This window comes from Passer domesticus, chromosome 2 (genome assembly GCF_036417665.1).
Source record: "Passer domesticus isolate bPasDom1 chromosome 2, bPasDom1.hap1, whole genome shotgun sequence".
Taxonomy (NCBI): domain Eukaryota; kingdom Metazoa; phylum Chordata; class Aves; order Passeriformes; family Passeridae; genus Passer; species Passer domesticus.
In genome coordinates, this window is record NC_087475.1 from 74043987 (window position 1) to 74064583 (window position 20597).

Consider the following 20597-nt stretch of genomic DNA (forward strand, 5'->3'; position numbering starts at 1 on the left):
AGCAGACAGAGTGAATATGGTTCAGGTTTGTTCTTGGTCTCAGGATCAAATCTACTTATGTGCATGTTTGATTTTAGCCACCTGTGAAGGACGGCTGTTCCTGGGGATCTCTCAGTACCAGGAAACATTTCACTGGTTTCAGTGGTGCCTTCCCAGCCTACAGTTTCACTCACTGACAGAAACCTGTTTCTTCTCCCCACCCATGTCCAGGAATTGCTGTCTGACTTTTAAAACACCAGTCTTAACCACATGCCTTATTTGCTTATGGTCAAGCCCTGGAAGTTCTTGCTGACTTTCTGTGCCAGAAAATTATCTGTGAGGGAAACAGGCTGTGGCAGAGAATTTTGATGTTCCTACACGTTACATGCTGTACCTCCACTCATAAATGAAAAAAAAAAATCCTATTGAAGGCTTCATTTTTTTGAATTGATGTTCATTCCCTATGTTTACTAATATCAAAGAAAATTTGGTTATTTACTGTTTTTCCTGATTAATTTTGAAGTATTATGATATATTGCTGCTTACAGCTGAAGTGTTTCTTTCTCCAAAACAATCAGAATGAGATGTTCACAACAAAGGAAGGTTCACATAGGAAGGTTGGATATAAAATACTGGTTATTCTTTGCCTAGTCATAATATATTTAAGGGAATCATTCTCTGAAAGGAAAACGATTTTCCAGCCACTTCAACAATGTTTTTCTCTACATGGAAAATGTAAATTTTTGAAATGTGTCTCCACTCAAGTAAGTTTTGACTCATTATAATGATTTCCACCAGAGAACTTTAAACTTTAGGAGAGAAATAAAATTGAGAGAGATTCTTTATGCTGTACTCACCTTTTTCTCCAAAAGGCTCGTGCAAAGGAACAAATGGAATAAACTAAATGCCAGAGCTTGCTCAGCAAACAGCACGTGTGCTGTGCTAAAAGGAAAATACGTCTGAAATCATACTGGCTGTGATTGAATGTTCTACAAATATGTGCTGTATTTGGTGTATTTGTGCACAAAGCATTTTATTTCAGCCATCTTTGGGAGCAGTTTTAACACAATCTCTGTTGCACTCACATGTGGTTTGTGTTACCTGCAAGAGTGGATTGGTCCTTTAAAACTACCCTGGGTGGATTTTCAGTTAGGTTCTTTGTAATGCTAAAATTTGATACTAAAACTGAACTGCTATCTGCAAAAATTTGGCATAGAAGAGTACGTAGAGAGTTGGACCTGCTCTTCAAGCTGAAAGCTTGTGAAGGTGGGTTCTGGGTGTCCCTGGGTGCCTTGGCCACAGGGGTCGTGTGTTTCTGAAATCACTTTGTTTCTGATTCTCCTTCGTTCTGTTGACACCTTAGGAACAAAGTTCAGTCAGAAATTAAATATGGAATAGCTGCAGGAAGTGAAGCATGGCTCATATGATGTTGCTGCATATTTCTGTCTATTGTTTAGTATCCTTTTGCTAAATCTTTTTGATCTCTCTGTGTCTTTCTGTGCAGGTTACAAAAGTACGATCTCTTGCAACCCTTAGGATAGGAGCAAGGTAAAGATCTGCAGAAGACCTGGGGTCTGCCAAGGCCTGCTATTGCACTTCTGTAAATCTGGACAGTGTACAGTGCTTTAAATTAGGTGCCTGGTCTGTGAAGAGTTTTTGGAAGGACCAGGAAGTGCTGTTACAACATTTCATTAGTGTTTGATTCTCTCATGGTCTCTGAATCTTTCCTTTGTCGTCTTTTCCCAGGAGAAAATTAGCTCTTTGAAGTATTTAAGCTGTTGTTCTTTCCAGGAAAACAGGAAATAATACTAATGTGTTAATCTTTAACTTGTAATGGGATGTGCTAGAGTAATGTGACCCTCCAAAGTGCTTGGGGCATCCTGTAGGCTTTGTCCACAAGTGATGTAGTGTGGGAAGCCTGACTTACATCCAGCCTGGGTAAAGTGAAATGACAGTAGATACTTTCCAAGTTTTATTGGTTTTCTACACAATTTCTAATAGCCTTGATGATACCTGAAGAGTGTCAGATAATTTTCTAATGTAAAAATCCCAGTTTAATATGTCTGTATATACATTCCCAGTGTAAGCACCCCGTTGCTCCTTGCCTTTTTGTATGCTGTCAGGATGTGCATACTGTGTATACGTAACTGCTGGACTGTGCACCCTGCACAAAAGCCTGAATAAATGGGTTTTAACATTCATCCAAAGAATCACTATTCATTTGATGATCAGTGGTGCTAGTGGATTTTCTTTCACTTCTCTGACAAGGGTTAATTAATTTTGTAGGACTAATCCAAAGTGGAGTTTCCAGATAAATATCTGGGTGCTACGACCAGGTAAGCCAATGAGAGACTTTATTTGCAAAGAATGGATTACTCTTGAAGGAAAAGACAGCTGTTAATTAAGGAAGCTGTTAACTGAGTAAATAGACACCCAAATTATTCTCAAATCCGCTAGCAGCCCCGGGAATATGCCAAACTTTGGTATATTCCTCAGAGTGAACTTTGTGTTCCTTGCAGTGCCTTCTTGCACAATGGCCTCCTGCACTGGGAACTGTGCCAGCAGATCTCTCAGAGGACCTGGATCTGAAGCAGCAGTTGCCAAAGCCTCCAGCATGTGCCCAAAATCATTGGGTGGTAACCACCCAAGGAGGAAGCTGCCCCGGGGCTCTGCAAGCATCCCATGGACCTGGGAGCTGCCTTGGAGCTGCTGCTGTGCCTCCTGTAGGCAGCACCTCTGGCAGCAGCGCTCCAGCTGGCCTCAGGGAGGAGGGGCTGTGTGCCCTGGACCCTCCATCCTGGCAGGATTGGGAGCCACATCCCCCACAGCTCAGGGCTGCAGGTGGGTAGGGTGGGCAGCAGGTCGTGGCCAGGCTCCTGCTGAAACCCTTGCAGAGACAGGGGCTGTCGAGAAGGAAGCCTCCCCGGACTGGGAAACCAGCACAACACCAGCTGAAACAAGGTCCTGGCTCCGCCCTTGGAAGACAAGTTTGGGTTTAGGATGCCAAGAAGAACATAAAATCTGAAGTTGTGGAGTTTCAGGGTCTGATTTGCACACATAGGCCAGCACTGGGGTCTTGGGACTGGCTCAGCACATGAGTGATTATTTAAAATTGTTTCTGCAGCAGTTGCTCAGGGGACCAAGGCACAGTGGCCTCCCTGGGTTTTATGTCTAGGAAGTGTTTCTGCTCTAGCTGCTGCTTGGAGCTGCCTTCGTTAGGACTGTGCTTGCTTCAGGCACCAACAGTTAAAGGTACTAAAACCTTTTTGTGCAAACATTTCTTTAGTGCCACCATGAAACGTTCCTGAGGATTTTGTCTAGTGCTGCCCTGGCTGCCTAGGATGCTTTCTAGCTTCTCTAGTCAGTCCATTAGGTGGATGTCCTGCAGATCAGGAATTGGGCAAAATGAAGTGTACCTTAGCAGCCAGGTTTAAAACCAGAAGCACGAAAACAGAGTTTGTGATAGCAGGAAAGCTCTGGGCTCCCTCTCACTGTTGCTCGAGCTGGCCTGGCGTGGCTCTGACAGTCGGATTGTCAGCTCGTTAGCTGGACGTGCAGGGTCAAACCTGCTGCTTGTAGCCAGCAGGAGCTGGTCCGGGAAGGGGTGGCAGCTGCTGCAGGACCCAGCCTGGGAACAGCGCCTGTCCTGCTGCGGCAGCCGCTTTGGATGAGCAGGAATGGCCGGCACTGGCCGCAGTCTGCCCTGCCGGGAAGGGCGTGAGGGCCGGTCCTGCCTCTGCTCAGGCACAGGAGCTTTCTCAGTCGCCGCCCCGGCAGTCAGGATTTTGCCCTGGTTAGGATGTTGTTGGAATTGCAGATTGGTAATTACCTGTAGGTAAAGGTCTGTCTGAAATGTTGTAGCAGAGTTGTACGATGAAAAATGCTATCCAGCAGGGCAGGAGAGAGTGAATTCAGTCATGGCTGTGAATGGCTGGCATCAGAGAGCTGTGCCTGGTCTGTAAGGCAGGAAGCAACTCGATTGCCACTTGATACGGTGGTGTCCTTGCTTGTCCCTCTCTCCTCCATGCTATTTCCACACTTGATGGGTGGCCAGCAGCTTTGCTTCTCCTTGTAGTTTATCCTGGACCTTTCCTCTAAATTCACCGCTGGTCTTTGCATCTGTGCCTGCAGCAGGGTGTGGATTTGGAAGTAGCTGGTGGCCCTGGCTAGGTGGGCAAGCAATCGATGGAGTGCAGACACCCTGAGTCTCACAGCTGAGCCACCTCACTGCTCTGACTGCAGAGGGCAAGGTTGTAAACCTGCAACCATTTGGGGTTTTCTTCCCAGTTTTTGTTGTGGTGTGACTGAAGTTCTGCTGCCGCTTGGCTTTCCATAGTGGCTGTGCCCCGAGGAGTTAGAGAGTGAAGCCTGCCTGCCTCCTACGGCAGCACTTGCTGGCCTCAGCTGGGGGCAGGTATTCCATTCAATTATTTTAAATGGTAAAAGGTGGGGTGAACAACTTAACTTGCATTAGAAGTCTGATCCAGGTTTAGAATAGGGTAGCAGCCCCATTTCCTGGCAGCACATGGCACACTAACACTTTCCATTTTTATCATGCTGACGTCTTCCTTTTTCCAAAATCATTCTATAGATGTAGCCCGTGCCAACCGTGAGCAGCTCTGCCACATCCCATGTGCATGGCTTCAGCATTAATTAAATCACACTGTCACAGAGGAACTGAGGGAAGCTCATTTAATCAGGTATTAAATAAAGGAACAAACAAACATAACATCATCCCTCTCTGCAGTTCCTGGAGCGCTCCTCGCCATTGTGACCATGATGAAACCAGGGCAGAACACTGGGGGCAGCTCAGTACCGAGGATCACCGTGGTCTGCACCTCCCAGAAAACCCAAAATGTTTAACTGGGTTTGAGCCCCAGCAGCTCTGTGCTTATAGGCACTCTGCAAGCATGTGACTCACGCCAGAGTCCCCAACAACTGCTGGAGGTGGCTGCAGTGGGAGAGCAGGTAGCAAAACACTGCCTGAGGCAGTTCTGTCACTGAATTCAGTTCATCCTTTTTTCCCCCCCACCAGGGAGAATAGACTTTCTATTCCTGAAATTGGTAGAACATAAGTTAAAATCCAGGTTTGTGCATGCCTGAAGGTTTTGTAGAGCTGGATGAAATCCAGAAATTCCTTCTCCCAGGCACCCTGGCCAATGCAACTTTCCCCCTTTTAGGCCACTTCACGAGGGTTGGAATGTTGGGTCACCCAAACCACCACTGCAGCTCTGGTTCCAGGGTGCAGTTGGGGATCTCTGTAAGGTGAGCCTGGCTGGTGTAAGGAACCTGCCTGGAGAACACTGCCAGCTCCTTATCCCCCACACTCCTCTTGCTTACACTTTACCCAGCTCATGTAAATTAATAGCAGCGTTGAATTTCTGTCATATCTACCTGCTGCTCCTGGCACATCAGCTGGGAAAGAAAAAGCCTGACTGTTGCTATAGAGACCATCAGATGGAGTGGCACCAGAACATCTTCTGCACCACTGCCACCGAGTGCTCACCTGTGTCCCAGCACCCACTGGTGGCTGTGCTGGGACTGGGACACTCCTGCTCCTCGAGCCACCCCTGTCCTGCCCTGCAGAACCCCAGGGGGGACTGATCTCCTGGGTCTCCTACAAGCTGCATTTATGCAGGTCCTCCTCAGCGTGAAGATTCTCCCAAGCTCTCCTTGAACAGGCTTGTGGGTTGGACATGTCCCCAGGGATGGGCAGGGAAATGCAGGGCAGCAGCTCCTTCCTGGTGCTGGTTGTAGGACTGTGGGAGCCTTCTGGGAAGGCTGAGTGAAACAGGGTGTGTGACACAGCTGGCTGGTGGAGGCAGCTTCAAGCATTTCCAACACTGCTGGCTCTGCCACGCCAGGAGTCCCAGGAATGGTCACTGAGCACAGGTCCTCTGCTGTGACACTGAGGAGCAGGGTGATGGTGGTGTTTAGTGCATGTGCTCATAATGGGCCCAGTTCCATGCCAGCTTTTTCTTTACAGTTCCAGCAAAGGGGGCACTTTATGCAGCAGGACACCAAATCTCTAAATGTCCCTTCCATTTCTTCACACGGAATGAGCTCAAAGATCCTGTGAGGATGGAGGATGCTGCCCAGAGCAGCCCAAGTGGCACTTTGTCCTGCTTGGAAACGGTCTCGCCAGGAGCATCCCTGTGTGTTTGTACAGCAGCCTCTCCCTAGCTTCTCCAGACAAGGTCATGCAGGTTGTCAAGTTCAGGTTTCAGCTCCAGGATGAGTGACAGAGCCCTTTCATCTCCAGTGTCACAACACTTCAACCTGCATCAGGGGCTGCTGTGATGCCTGCCAGGCTCACAGGCATTTTGTTAAAGCTTTTGCAAGAGAAATTTGTCAACTGGTGACAGGGTCTCTAGGCCTGCCCTGCAGGTGATATAGGCAGATCTCATGGGATTTAGAGAATTGACTGAATTGGGGAAACTCACGGTCCTTGATCAGCCCAAGGGAGAAAGCAGAGCTACAGAGGAGAAACCTCAGGTGGTGGTGGGAGCACCATCCAAAGAGACCAAACCAGATTATACAAACACCAGCAACTTGATGTTTTGAGAAAAAGAATTGGCAGTATTTGGCATTCTTGAAGCAATCAGAAAAACTGAAATCCAACCTGTGCCAGCAAATCACTTCTAAAGAAACAAACCAGCATGTTCAGGGACATGGAAAATCACAATTGTGACTTTAAAACTCCTAATTTTCCAGCACACCAGTTTCTTCCAAAATGAGGAATGAGTGCAAGCATGGTAGTGGCTGTGAGGCCTCACTGAAGACAGGAGTTACAGCTGGAATATGGATGTTTAAAGCAGTTCATCGGTCAAGATCAGCCACAGCACTTCTAGTGCCCTTCCCTCAGAGTTTAGCAGTGCTGCTGCTGCTGAACACCCTGTGTGGAACAGAGGGGGTGGATCTGTACAACCACCTGTGGCTGGAGGCCGGGCTCTGGGGGTGCTTGGCCTCATTGCAGGAGAGAGGAGTATGATGGTCAGCCAGCATCCCACAGCTCAAGGCTGGAGCCTCCTACACCTGAGAGTCAGGGAAGTGAGCAGCTATTCTTTAGAAAATAACTTCAGTGTGCCAAACACCTTAGTAACAGAGAATATATCAGATGATAATCTGTTAATTCTATTTTGCACAGGTTTTACAGCCCAAACTCTGGACATGCCCCAGGCCCTGCTACCTCTCACTCTGCAGGGACAATGAGCTGATGGCTGTTGTTGGTTATCCACCCAACCCCACCATATGCTCCTCAGCTCTCAGGAGTTACAGCCCTGAGCTTTGGGACAGCACAGTGTCGGCAGCACTGTCAGTTTCTTCTGCATCTGAAACTGATGATGTGTTTTTTCCTTTCCTTTTCCCATAAGCAATGACTTTGAGAGACAGGGATTTGCAAGGAAAGCAACACATCATCTTAACTTGCTGGAGTGGAGGCTGCAGAGCAAGTGGAGTAGGACAGAGCATCATGAGACATGTGTAGGGCCTTGGGACAGCTCTGCTCAGCCTGGAAATGCAGCAGAAGTGATTCACAGTCCTGAGCCCATAAAGTGAACCCTTCCTTTACTTGTGCTTTGAGGGATTTTTGCCCTCTGAAATTGCATTTTCTTGCCAGGTGAATAATATGACTTTTAAAAATAATTAAGGAAAGTACACAGGAGACATTATTTGATTTTCTCATCTACTGCAAATAGAAGGCTTCTGGATCCATCATGCAGAGGCACAACAAAAATACTTTAAGCACCCAGCCAAAGGAACCAGCAGCTCTGGGTTGTCCAGATCAGCAGCCAAGGAAACCTCACCTCAGACCGTCAATCCATCTCTTTCCACCAGAGATGTGATCATCCACTCAGATTCCTTTCTGCACAAGTTCCAAGCACTGATTTAATGAAAAGTAGCTATGACAATTCAAAGAGTATAATTCAGAAAAAAAAGTTATGTATTTCCATGTGGAGAATATAAGGGCTCAGCTGAGCTGGAGGCAATGGGAGCACCTGGGCCAGCACTGCCCCAGCCTGAATTCTGACAAGAATGCAACAGAGGTGCTCAGTGTCCAGCAGCAGATCAGAAACTGCAATCTTTGCACTCACTAGAATAGTTCTTAACCATTCTATTCGAAATTCTATTCTGTTCTACTTACCCCTGCAGTATCCAGAACTAGCCAACACTAACAATTATGCGATGGAAGACAACTAAATATGGAGGAGTACCTAAGAGGAGACTAGGTCCACTGGCACAATGTCTAACTCCAAAATTTGCTACTATAAATGAGTGATTGTCTTCTTAATCCCAGAGCCTTTTTTCTTGGTAAGCAAAATGAAGGGAAAGGGCCTAGTAAGTACAAATCACTACATTAAAAATGAACTGATAATCTATAATCATATATGTTTGTGTATGGTCCCATGTGACACTCTTTGCTCTCAATTAGAGAGATGTGTATTTGATTGCTGGACTGTTCAGGAGGTAAGGAATTGGCTGGATTGGTGCAGCCAGAGGTTTGTGGTCAATGCCTTAATGTCCAGGTGGAGGCCGGTGATGGGTGCTGTCCCTCACGGCTCTGTCCTGGGACTGGTGCTCTTTAAGACCGTGACAGCACCCTCAGCAAGTTCGCGTGTGGCACCACGCTGGGTGGTGCAGCTGACATACCTGCAGGATAGGAGGCCATCCAGAGGGAAGTTCAACAAGTCCGGGTGCAAGGCAGGTCAGAGCAACCTTAGACATGAGTACAGACCAGGAGAACTTATTGAAAGAAGTCCTGTGGAGATCTGGGATTGCTGGTGGATGAAAAGCTGGACATGAGTGAACAACATGGCCTCATAGCCCAGAAAACCACTTCCATCCTGCCTGTGGCCAGGAGGGTAAAGGAGGGGATCCTGCCCTTGTGAGACCCCACCTGCAATGCTGCTGCATCCAGCTCCAGAGTCCTCAGCTCAAGAAAGATGCTGACCTGTATGAGCAGGTCCAGAGGGTCACAGAGATGATCAGAGGGCTGGAGCACCCGCCCTGTGCAGACAGCCGAGAGAGCTGGGATTGTTCAGCCTGGAGAAGAGAGGCTCCCGGGAGGCCTTACAGCACCTTCTGGGATCTTGAGGAGGATTACAGAAAGGAGGGAACTGGACTCTTTGTATGGGCAGAGAGGACAAGGGGCAATGGTTTTGAACTCAAAGAAAATAGGTTCAGATTAGGAAAGGTGTCTCTGCCCATGGCAAGGGGGTTGGGACTGCATGATCTCCGAGGTCCCTTCTAACCACACCTTTCTATGATTCTATTTTTGAAACTGTTCCACTTTACTCAAAGTGAGCAGTTTTGTTATAGGTTTTGCACAGGTAGGAACACAAAGCTGTCTATAACTCACTCCTAACTGCTCTGGAGATTTTTTTTTTAAATTTATGAAACAAAACCAGCCCATCAATGAGGAAAACGAATCTTTATTTTTTTTCTCTAAAAGCAGAATCCATGTACATGGTTTTTTGTATGGTTTAGAGGTGGTATTAAGATGTGAATAGTCACATCACAGAAACAATACAGAACAACCAGTGAAGGAATGAAGAGCCAGTTTGACAATTGCTTTATCAAGTAGCCCAAACATTTTTAGCTAATGGTTTTGCCACAGTGGACTTCGGGACAATATTAAAATCTCACCTACTCAACACAAATACAGAGATAATGACTGGGAAAAGAGCTACAAAATATAGTTATTGCTGCTGTATTTGCATTGCTTCCTTGCAGGATGCTGGGAAAGCAGTTCTTAAATTTCAGTTTCATTAAGAATGTCATTTAGATAAATAAAAAAGTAATGAATCAGCCAATCTCACATGGTTAATTGATCTGAGACCAAAAGAAAATGGGTTGTTCTACAAAAAAAAAAAAAAAAAAAAGCAGAGAGGTTTTGTTTTATAAGGCGAAGAGTAGATTGTTATACTTTGAAAAAGAGAGGATGGATGTTCTTAAGTATCTAAACAAATTTGGTTTGTAGGTGTTCCCAAAGCCTGCAAAGGGCAATCCTGGCCGGATGACCTGCCAGCAGCAGTGAGATCTCCCCTGTGCTTGGGAGGAGGCAGCTCTCAGCTGTGCTCCTCAAGGTCCCAGCCCAGCTGCACTTACACACACGCCAGTCTGACTCAGGTCTTCTCTCACACGACTGAACCAGCCCACACCTCTGCCCTGCTGAAGTCAGGCCTCCTGTTGGTGTTTGGGAGACTGGGCCCTCCCACGGCTGTTGAACTATTGCAGAACTATTGCAATCATTTAGCTTAAAGGGTAGACAGAGCGATCAACACTCCAAGCACAAGTTATGACAACCCTTTAAGACCTGAAAATGGAAGGTGGAAAATGATTTCAAGCACACAACAACTATGAACCACACATGGGTTTTGGTAGTGCCTCTATAAACATCTGTGAGAGACCTGATGTGCACCAGCACATTTCCCTGTACTGCAGGGCAAGGAAACCCCAGCGCTCTGCAGGATGCTTCCCATGCAAATGTGCATTTCCCAGGTGACTGGGGTGCCTAGGTCAGCAGCTTCTGATGAAACCTTGAGAAATGTATCCTAGAACACCTAAAGATGAAATCTGAACATCTCTCGTGCTGCCGAGCAAAAGGTTAGCTGGAAAAACCATTTAATACAGGTGATCCTAGGTTTAGTTACATTAGTCTAAACAATGTGCCCAAACATATTTAATTTGAACAAAATTCTTAAACTATGCCTCTCTAAAATTTACAAAGTATATAAAACATGTGATTTGACATTTATAAAACCTCAGCCCTTTTACAGAAAACAAAACAAGGCCATAGAATTTTAAGTTTAAATCTATTGGGTTTTCTTCTCAGCAGTTTTAGTTCCTATGATAAAAAAAAGTTCAACAAACAGCATTCCCCCATGGCCTTATAATGCAAGGAATAAATTAGCAAGTCACACTGTAAATAAAAATAAATAATTTCTAAGGTTTTTTTTTTTTTACATGGTCTTTTTAATTGCACAGTATTTTAAATTTTCAGTAGCAATAAAAAGTCAGTTGGGTATTTTTCTAAATGCTCCAGAGAGCAGGAAAGCATTGTGTGTCATTTGTCAAGCTTTACACATTGAAAATGCCTTGGTCAAGCCATCAAGTGATAAAGCTGGTAGATGTTTTGGTAGTCTCTTACTGTGGCAAGACGCTGCAGTATCTGTCCCCCAAGGCATTCAGTCCTGGTGCTCACCCTGCTGGGGCAGATGCCCCCCGTGTCCCCTTCCAAGTGAGGTACTCTGGTTTACACTGGCAGCTTCGGTGTTTTTGGGAAGGTGTTCACCTTGTGAATTGTTAGCTACAATTTCACAGCAGAAGTTCATCAACATCTCAGCCACAGTCTGCACCCGCCGAGGCTGAGGGAGTCTCCTTTGAGGGCTTCCCCAGTCCGGCATGCCTTCTCTTTTTGGGGTGTCACACAAACACATCAGGCCTTTGGCTCTCCCCAGAGCTACTCTGCAATGCAGGACCAAGCTACAGTTCAGCCACACCAAAGAAAATGGGACACCTGGAAAGGTGTGATCTTACCTCAGACCATTAGCAGTATCTTAAACCCACTTGCCAAATAATGTGTGTATATATACAAATATATATATATTACACATATTTGAAAAAAATAAAAAACAAAGAGATTAATACTGTCATAGCCTGGGTATATTTAGCTCAAAGTTAGTTATCTACAGGACATACCTAAAAACTCTTAAATATTTGCAATATGTTACTGTATTGAAAACAGTTGTGGGGAGATGCCTAATGTATGTGCATTAAAAATACTGTATATCTATATACTATTACTGATGCAGGTATAACACCTTGGGATTTTATCTAAAAATACAGAGTTTCTGCTAAGTATCAAAACAACTCTCAAGTACTGAAGACAAAGGGAAGTTTTCCCCTCTTCTTAGCTGAGGGACAGCTCTAATTGAAGGTACTAAATCCTTCATTGCATCTCTGGCCCTCAGCTGGGGCCAAGACAGTATCACTGAATTAGCTCTGCTGTTTAAGGATCATGGGAGGTTACAGCTCAGTTATTTGCATCAATGCAATTACATAGACAAAGGTAGTATTTGACCAGCATCACTGCATTCATGTTTGTTACTGGTACACTCTTTAGAAGTTGTTAAACATACAGACTGATCTCATCATGGAGATGTTCACACACAATTCCTCCATCTGTTACCACAGCAAAACAAAAGGAAGTATCAAGGCAAACATTTTGTCCACAATAAATTTCCTTTACCCAACATAAGCGAGTCTAAGGGGAACTAGCACATCATTGCACAACATTAAAATCCACCAAATTACTCCTGCTCTTGTACTTTTAAAGCATTTTCAGTGCTTGGGTGCAAAGCACAGCACCTATCACAAGAATTCCCTAGCCATCACCACCCTTTGGGTTTGCAGTACTGCCCTGGCAGTGTGCAGAGGCAATGGACACTGGTAACTCAGGCCTGGGCCGTGCAGCTCCTCACGGATATCCCAGTGGCTGAGCCTGCTGAGCCCCTGCTCTGGGCCAGACTGTGACATGTGCATGGCAGGAGCATCCTGGGGCCCACACCACAGGAAAAACCACAAAACACTTCTATTACATAAGCACGTTCCAGTTCATGCTTAAAGGAATTGAACTTTTGGCAGAAGTAAATACCTACTAATAAAAAATAAACGTAGAAACCCATTAAAACTACAAACACAAAAACTGCATTATTAAAACAGCTGCATCTACACTATGGTGTAGTACTTCAGTGTAATTCAGTTTAACCAAATCTTAGCATACAACTAAGATGAGACCCATTTCCCAGTCCAAACCTCAGCGTCAGCGCTGCATCAATCTCTACATCAAAACACGCTCTACGGATGGCGACCAACCAAATCCAGGGAAAAACTGTTGCCACAGGTGAAGAGGTCTTCTCCCTGAACAGACAACGCAGGACAGATGGTGTAGAGCCCCTCTGGCCATGCCACAGGGACAGGCAATGGCAGAACCTGCAGCGCTCCAGCAGTGGAAGCTGCAGGAGCTCCACGTCCTGAATTGGTTTGCTGAACATGGTTCAGATTATTGGATATGTCTATAGCACAATGCTCTTTAGAAGCATTTACTGTATACCCAAACCCTACTTGCTGCAACACATGGTGTCACACAAGTAGTGAAAATGTCTTCGTATTCAAAGGTGCTTGGACATCATTTTCAGGCAGCATTTTACCTTTATTTTAGTGAGTTCCCACTACAAAGATTTTAGAAGGAAGAAGATGCCAATAGCCTATTTTTTCGTTTTAGTATGTGAAATTGAGACAGACACCTAAATAAATACCTACTTTTACTTGCCTATAGCTATTCTATGTCTGAAATCTCTAATTTTGAAATAAGGGATAAAATGTTGCCCAAAAGACTAGTTATAATTTTACATTTGTGTTTCTAATCTACAAATCAAAATAGTTCTCAGTTAAAAAGATACAATTTGTATCAACAGTAAAAGGTACTTTCTGGTTCTTCAGGGCCTTACTTAAAACTCCAGCAAGTGTACCAAAATTATCAGCTGTAATAGTGTAAACGAGTGACATTTTTTTAACACTGAACATCATTACAATGGATGGAAACCTAAAACTGTTGGCAACTGATCATGTCATGGAAGTACATCTGACATCAATTGCAAAAACTATTTCTATTTTTCATATATATATATGTAAAAGCTTAAGAGGTGCTAGTAAAACCCATGACTTTAAACCAGAAATATCCCTTACTAATGCTAAAACAGACTTGGCTTGTCTGTTTCTAAAACTACACTATTTGTGGCAAGAATCAGGCCTACACAACGGAAAAAGCGAAAACTAACTCCAGGAACACATATGGTATCTTCTCTCCCCACAACCCTCCCCTCCCCAGCCAAAAAGGAAAAAAAAAAAAGTTTAAGTTATTATTTTGAGCTACAATATCATTACCATAGTGCAGATAATAAATGTTGCATATCCTGAACACACAAAACCTTTTCAGGCCAGCCTTGATAAATAGCAAGAAAAATCAAACAGTATCTTAAATACAAAACTTGCATTGAGATAATTAAATTCATTTAAAAACAGGTAAATACTTTATGAAAAGCATATTTTATCCAGTACAGCAATACAAAGGAAAAACATATGAAACAACTAAACAGGGCCCTGTGATTTCAGGTCCCCATCTACTGACCAGAGATACACAGAGCTGGGCAACAACACATGGGAACTGAAACAGGGCGGCCTGGTTTGGGGTGGTTCTGAGCATTTGCAGTGTCTCTTAGCTTCCAAAGGGGCTGCAAATTCTCAGTACCTTTGAAAATCAGGCAGTAAGGCTTTTAACATATCCATAAATAAGTAAAAAAAAAAAAAATTTTTCCTCCTCTGTTTGCATCCGGTCTTACTAATTGACTGCATCAACAAAAATGTGTAACTATTTAAGCAAAACAAAGAAAGAAACGAAAAGTGCCATACTATAAATTACCAATATATTGTTACCCATTTCACTGTTAACTGGTAACTTAATTATTTGTTTCAAAAAATGAAGTCAGTGCTGTAGGAAATCTTTGTTTTCTACAAACAGGTGATTACAGCACAAAAAAGCTCACAAAACCAAACAAACATACATCAGACATACTTGTGGCAGTTTAAAAATGTCAGAAACTTGGCTTGAAAATTGCCTGCCAGAAATAGCAAAATCCTCATTCTGCAGGTTAATATCTCACAGCCCAAGGATAAGCATCCAGCAAGTTATAAAACAGAACCAAAAATCCCAACAAAATGTAACAATGATAAGAAAGTGCTGCATATAAACCCCTGATGCACCAAAGATTATAACCAGAGACCACAGATTTTTTTTAATATATATATATATATATATTAGTTTAAAATGGAACATCCCTCCAGATGTGAAAATAGCCATTTAAAAAATTTCAAACTAGAACGCAAAACTTATCTGGTATTTCCAATGCATGGGGCTATACATACAGACTCCATGATACAGTATTTCACATAACCGGATTACTATATAACCTCCTTGCTGAGAAGGAGATCCCAAATGCTATTGTAGCAAACCTCCCTCAGCCTTAGGGCTGAGCTGAAAACTACGAGACACCACAAAGATGCGTCATCTCTCAATAACCTAGCTGAGATTTCTCCACTAAGATGGCAGCAGCGAGCTGCTGAGCGTCCGTCACGTGAGGGTTCTTCTTCATCACCATCCTCACGAGATCGGGGGGGAAGATGTTGCAGAGGTTAACGTAAACCTTCTCCCGGGTGTCTTGGAGCCTCGGGGGGTCTTGCGGGATTCCACAGTAAGGAACGCGCCAGGGCTGGTCCTGCTGCTCGGGAAGGCTTTGGAAGGCGAACTGCTCGTAGCACGGCTGCGTGGGGTTGCTGGGCAAGGAGTACGTCTGGCGGTAGCCGTAGGCATCCATCCCGTAACTCTGCCTATCCCAGCCTCCCAGCCCCTCCTGGCCAGAGTAAGGCTTCCTGTGTCGCAACGGGGAGTTTTCGTACAAGCGCGAGTCGGAAACGCTGTCTATTCTCGTGGACACCAGGGCTCTCCCCAGGTGCAGCGTCTTGGAATGAGACGAGCTCTGGGGCACGGAGTAGTCGTTCGGACAACTGGAACGAGCGCCGACTGCTGGGTGCTGCAGATGCACAGCCATGTACGGAATGGGAGATTTGTGGTGATGCTTTGGTTCTTCGTGACTGTAGCTCTGCACTCGAGTGAGGGGCTCGTGGTAGCTCTGCAGGAAGGGCTGAGCGTTAAGGCGGCCGTGGGCGTGCATGTGCTGGCACTTCAAGTTCTCCTCCAGCTGCGGGTCAGGCGAACTCATGTAGGAGCGGTCGCTGTAGCCCACGTAGGAGTCGCTGCTGCCGCAGCTGACGCTCCCCTCGCTGCTGCAGTCGGAAGCTACAGAGCTAATCCGATAATCTGTGTCCAAGGAGAAGCGCCTCTCGGGACTACGCGGTCCAGATATGCTGAGATTGGAATAGGCACTCAGCATAGAGTAATACCCTACATCCACCGGAGACTCACATTTTGGATACTGGTCATAAGGCATTGGTGTTCCATGATTTTTGGTTGCCATCATCACTGTAGGATACTGTCCCTGTGGTCTTTGATCCTGAGGTGGGAAGTGAACTCCGGATGGAAGGCCGTTCGTTAAAGGTGCAGTACTTTGGGGTTTTCCAGCAGAGGAACTTGGTATGCTAACTAAAGAAGGTACAGACCTGGTTTCCAATTTGTTTTTGGTGGGAAGCTTTTCCTCCAAGTCTTGATAGACTTGAGTCCTTATACTAGGATCAGATTGCCTCTTTGGAGCAGCACGCTTCAGCTCTGAAGTGCCATCGCTTTTAGTGCTACAGGGAACGCTATTGCTTTTTACCAGTCCTCCTTCACTTGTAGTTTTGGCAGCTGTGCTTCTAGACATGGCACGAAGTTCGTCAGCTACGGATCGCTGAGGCTGATTTCCTCTTTCTGGATGATAGTATTTGCATTTGTGTCCATAGGTACATTTCTTCCCTATTAATACAAACATAATCAGATTTTAAAAACTTCAAACAAAATCTGTTAGCCATCAAAAATAGCAGAAATGCCCCTCATTTGAAGTTTTGCTGTTGATTTGAAAGATCTTGCAAACAAGATTGGCTTCATGCAACACAGGGTGTGCTCTAAGAGCTCCCCTCCTGTTTTGTGGGGAAAAAGGAGGTGGTGATAGTGTCCTGCAGTTGGTGCTCTGGGAATGCAGACCAACACTACCAGCCATGTTTTGAGCTGGACGGGGCACTGCCAGGGAGGGTGTATACACCTGCTGTGTTGGGCCAAGGCAATATATAGGGAGAAAATTTAATTGGGAAGTCCCACAGCCATAAGGCCAGCAGGCTTCAGCTCAGTCAAGATGCCTGTAGGAATGCTGAGCAGCTAAACTTCAGATAGCTCAACTAATTCTCTGGAAGAAGATATTGAGGAAGACCTCAATATCTCATGACACCAGAAAAGGGCTTCTGGAACCTGCAGAATTTAGGTGCTGATTTGAATTTATGCTAATGAATGATTAATTAAGTAGCTCCTTTAGTTCAACTAGTAGACAGAAATGTTTTTTAAGTAGCACATGAAAAAATTGCATCAGTTTCCACCATCAGCTCAACATTTCAACCCATCTCAGGCTAAGACAACAATATTAAAACCAATGTTAAAGAGTTTAAAAAATTTTGGCAGTGTTAAAATAAAGGAGGATCTTGGTCCCCAGTCCCAGTATATAAAAGTGATGGGTGTCGTGGTTTGGCCCGGAAATGTGTTTTTGGAAAGGTCTAAGTCGGGCCAATCAGGGGCCAAATTCAAAATTGGCATTTAAGGTGGCCACTAAGGGTTTGGATACGCCTCTGAGAACACACACGGGGGTTAAAAGCAGGAGATTCCCAGAGAACTTCCTCTTTGGGAATCCGGTGTTGGTGAGTAAGGTCCGACCTCTCCCCTGCCCAGCTGCGTCTGGGTGGGGGAGGGGGAGGCCATGACAGGGAGGAGGCCGGGAGCCCCACAAGTGCAGAGGTGGAGGAGAACATGCAGGGATTGATGAGACTTGAGATGTCTGGGCAGCCCCCCCCGGAGAGAGGGACAGAGATTGTGCTGGCAACTCAGCCGGCCAGAAGCGGGGGATGCGTCGAGAGAAGGTGCCCGGCAGATGTGGGAGTCCTTGGGCAGGCAGAGTTGAAGATTTTAACCCCTTTGTAGACTAATAGAAACCTTACAAATACTGAATCCTCCTGAATCAGGATGAGGTGAGAGAGAGATGAGAGATGGGCAAGCGTGAGGAAGGCTGGAAGAGAGAAGAATCCTGAGTGGAAGAGATGATGGAGTGGCCTTGGACTGGACTCTTTCTTGTATAGCCATGGACAGACCCGTGTTTTTTCCCTGTGACCCAGAGACTGTATTTAGGGGGAGGCAACACCCGGGAGTCAAGAGTGAAGCAGCGGCGTGAACAGAGACGGCTGAAGGGGGTGTGGGATGCCCTCTGTCTCCACGGAGAGGAAGATCTCTGTTCATGAGGCCCCTCGGCCCCAGGGGGTGAAATTTGGGGGGGACTGGTGTCCCAAGAGTTGTGAGACTGCTGCTTCTGGAAGTGGGTGGAGCATCTTTAAACGGGGAGCCCTAAAAGCAGTCCTGGCCCGTGTCCAGTGGTGAGAGCACTGGACATGGGGGGGGGGAGAAGTCACGAGGGCTGATGTTCTCTGGGTGGGGCCATGGATGACGCGGAAGCACAGGAGGTTTCAATTGTGCTTCCGGGGGAGGCCCATGAGGCAAGGGGGGACTCCTCTCTCCCTGATGGATTTGAGGGTTGATAATTTGAGGGGTGGTGAATCTGTGGAGAAAAGGGAGGGGGAGGAGGAAGGTATTTGGAAGGTTTTCATTCTTAGTTTAGTATGTGTTCCTTTCTAGATTTGTAATAAATAAAGTGTTATGTTTTTTTTTCCCTCCATCCCCGAATGAGAGCCTGCTTTGTTCTGTTCCCGGGTCACATCTCACAGCCACCATTTTGAAAATATACCCTTCATGGGGGCCCTGGCATTGTGCCAGGGTCAAACCATGACAATGGGTTAAACCAAATTACCATATGGACATGGCTGCTTCTTATGTTCTGGCACAATAGGCTTCTTCCTAAGAAAATTGTCCAGACTGGGACCATGGCGGCCAAGAGGATCATCAGGAGGCATAAATCTACAAAGAAAGAACAAAGCATTATGGAAGCAAACAAGCCTTTTCATACTTCTCATGCAATGACCAAGAATCTCATAGCTATGCTACACCATAACCTGCCGCCCTGTGTTTTTTAAATCCAGGAACCCCAAGAGCAGTTTTGGAAGGCCATCTTTCTGCTGCAGGTGCTGCCTTAGAGGTAGTCACAGGAAGAGACTGTGTGGACACCTCTACACTGCTACAGACACCTTTGGTCCAGCTCAGCTGATGCTTTGTGGCAAAGCAGACCTGGAAATAACCCATCCCGAATTCCAAAGTAAGGGTTGCAATACGGGCAGGCGTTTCTTAAAACACCACTACTAGCTTTGCAAAACTGTGCTGACAGCCTAGGATTCTTGCATCAGCATTCAGGCACCTCAACACAAGTGCCTGCTTAGGGGAACACTGATTCCCTCCCACTACAAGAAGCCACCAGCAGTAACTGCAGTTGATCTGTAGGCTGGGGTACAGTTACTATAGATGGATCTACTCAGACAGTTGAACTACAGACCCTCTGAAGTCCATTCCTATTTGGATTCTTCTATGACTCTAGGACTTAGGAGTCTAACCACAGGCACTCAGAAATGTTGGTTCAGTATATCAGCACAGCTGGAATATTACACCATAGCATACATTAAATATACATTGGCATACACCAAAGAGGAAAAAATAGCATAAAAATACATAAAAATGTTGCTGCAAAAACAGTTTCACGTACTTCTAATCATAAGACCAAATTTACGATTGACTGTTCCTCCTGTTTTCTGACATATATCTAATGATCTGGGTTTAAGACGAAAAAATTGCATGAATCTTCAAACTGTCCTTTCCTCAATTATTTTAGTGGCACGTGTAAAGACAGAATGACTTACTTGTCATTAACAAAAGAATACATCAACAAGCGTTCATCTATAAACTTCTTCCATTCTGGCTTTTCATTAGCTAGGTCCCTGTAGTTATCATTAGAGACAATGATGCCATCTGACTCGAAGGCCAACTTCACAATAAATCGGTCATCGTAGCACACCACCCTTCTCCCTTGCACGCGCCGGGACGGTGTGAACACGAGAATCTTCTCCTTCTCTAACTTGCGTAAGATTTCTTGATCTACAAGGAATAGGAATCAAAAGCCAAACAAGAAAAGAAAGAAGTTTGTTTAAACTCTGAAGATACTAGACTCGAGGAAGAAAATCCAAGCATTTAGGACTAAAAATGTCTTATATGTTATAGTCCACATATGACACCTGAACTTATAGTCAGAAGTCAGCTGCCAATACTTTCAAAAAACCCTAAAAACAAATCAAAGCCTCTTGCTCTACACCATTTCTCTAAGACTAACACAGGGGACCTCGTTCAGGTTCCTGTGGCTCAAAAGAAGAGCCATTTTATCGAAATGCCTGTGCAAAACTCCTCCGGCTGAAGAGGTCATTTTAAACACCACTGAATACAAAGACTATACCCAAGTACAGCCACAGTTTTCCCATAACTGAGATCCTTGGCAGAACCCAGCAAGAAACATCTTTTAAAAGAATTCCAGTAGCTCATACTAATGGGAAAGTCTCATGAAAGTCTCTGCCAATCAACAGAAGGGGTACCCACAAGGACTAGGAAACCCACATTTTGTACAAGCACTCAGGTTCTCCACAAATATTAACAGCATTCCCCAGAAAGGCATCTGATGTAATTTTGTAACCAACAGCAAAAAATGGTGGTGGTTTGTTTTGGTTTGGTCTTTTTGTTAACACCAGTAATAGTTTAGATTGTATCTTCCCTTGAATGGTTTACACATGTATATACAAGTTCTTATCAAAGCCAGACAGATTTCTCTTCCATCCTTCTAAATAAGCATATTTAGCACTTCATGTAGTTCCTTCTTTTC

The 20597-nt window shown here is 45.1% G+C and overlaps 2 protein-coding genes and 1 long non-coding RNA gene across 8 annotated transcripts in view; 2 read left to right on the forward strand and 1 right to left on the reverse strand.

The window, feature by feature from the left end:
• RDX (radixin) overlaps positions 1-2180 on the forward strand; it is a 44713-nt gene extending 42533 nt beyond the window's left edge. For all 3 annotated transcript variants that reach the window (XM_064409326.1, XM_064409323.1, XM_064409325.1), the window contains one exon: positions 1484-2180. In XM_064409326.1, coding sequence (XP_064265396.1) covers positions 1484-1520 — 37 coding nt within the window. In that variant the 3' untranslated portion in view covers positions 1521-2180. The remainder of the gene's footprint in view (positions 1-1483) is intronic.
• Positions 2181-4794: 2614 nt separating this feature from the next.
• Positions 4795-9827, forward strand: LOC135294268 (uncharacterized). 2 transcript variants are annotated; one of them, XR_010356398.1, is made up of 2 exons: positions 4795-4947; positions 6694-9827. It is a non-coding gene; the product is annotated as an uncharacterized LOC135294268 (long non-coding RNA). The 2 variants fall into 2 exon arrangements; XR_010356399.1 differs by lacking the exon at positions 4795-4947 and adding an exon at positions 5602-6134.
• Positions 9828-10929: 1102 nt separating this feature from the next.
• The window catches only part of ZC3H12C (zinc finger CCCH-type containing 12C), a 44089-nt gene continuing 34421 nt past the window's right edge, over positions 10930-20597 (reverse strand). For all 3 annotated transcript variants that reach the window (XM_064409329.1, XM_064409328.1, XM_064409327.1), the window contains exons 4-6: positions 19591-19825; positions 18594-18700; positions 10930-16507 (exon numbers count right to left, since the gene is read on the reverse strand). In XM_064409329.1, coding sequence (XP_064265399.1) covers positions 15111-16507; positions 18594-18700; positions 19591-19825 — 1739 coding nt within the window. In that variant the 3' untranslated portion in view covers positions 10930-15110. The remainder of the gene's footprint in view (positions 16508-18593; positions 18701-19590; positions 19826-20597) is intronic.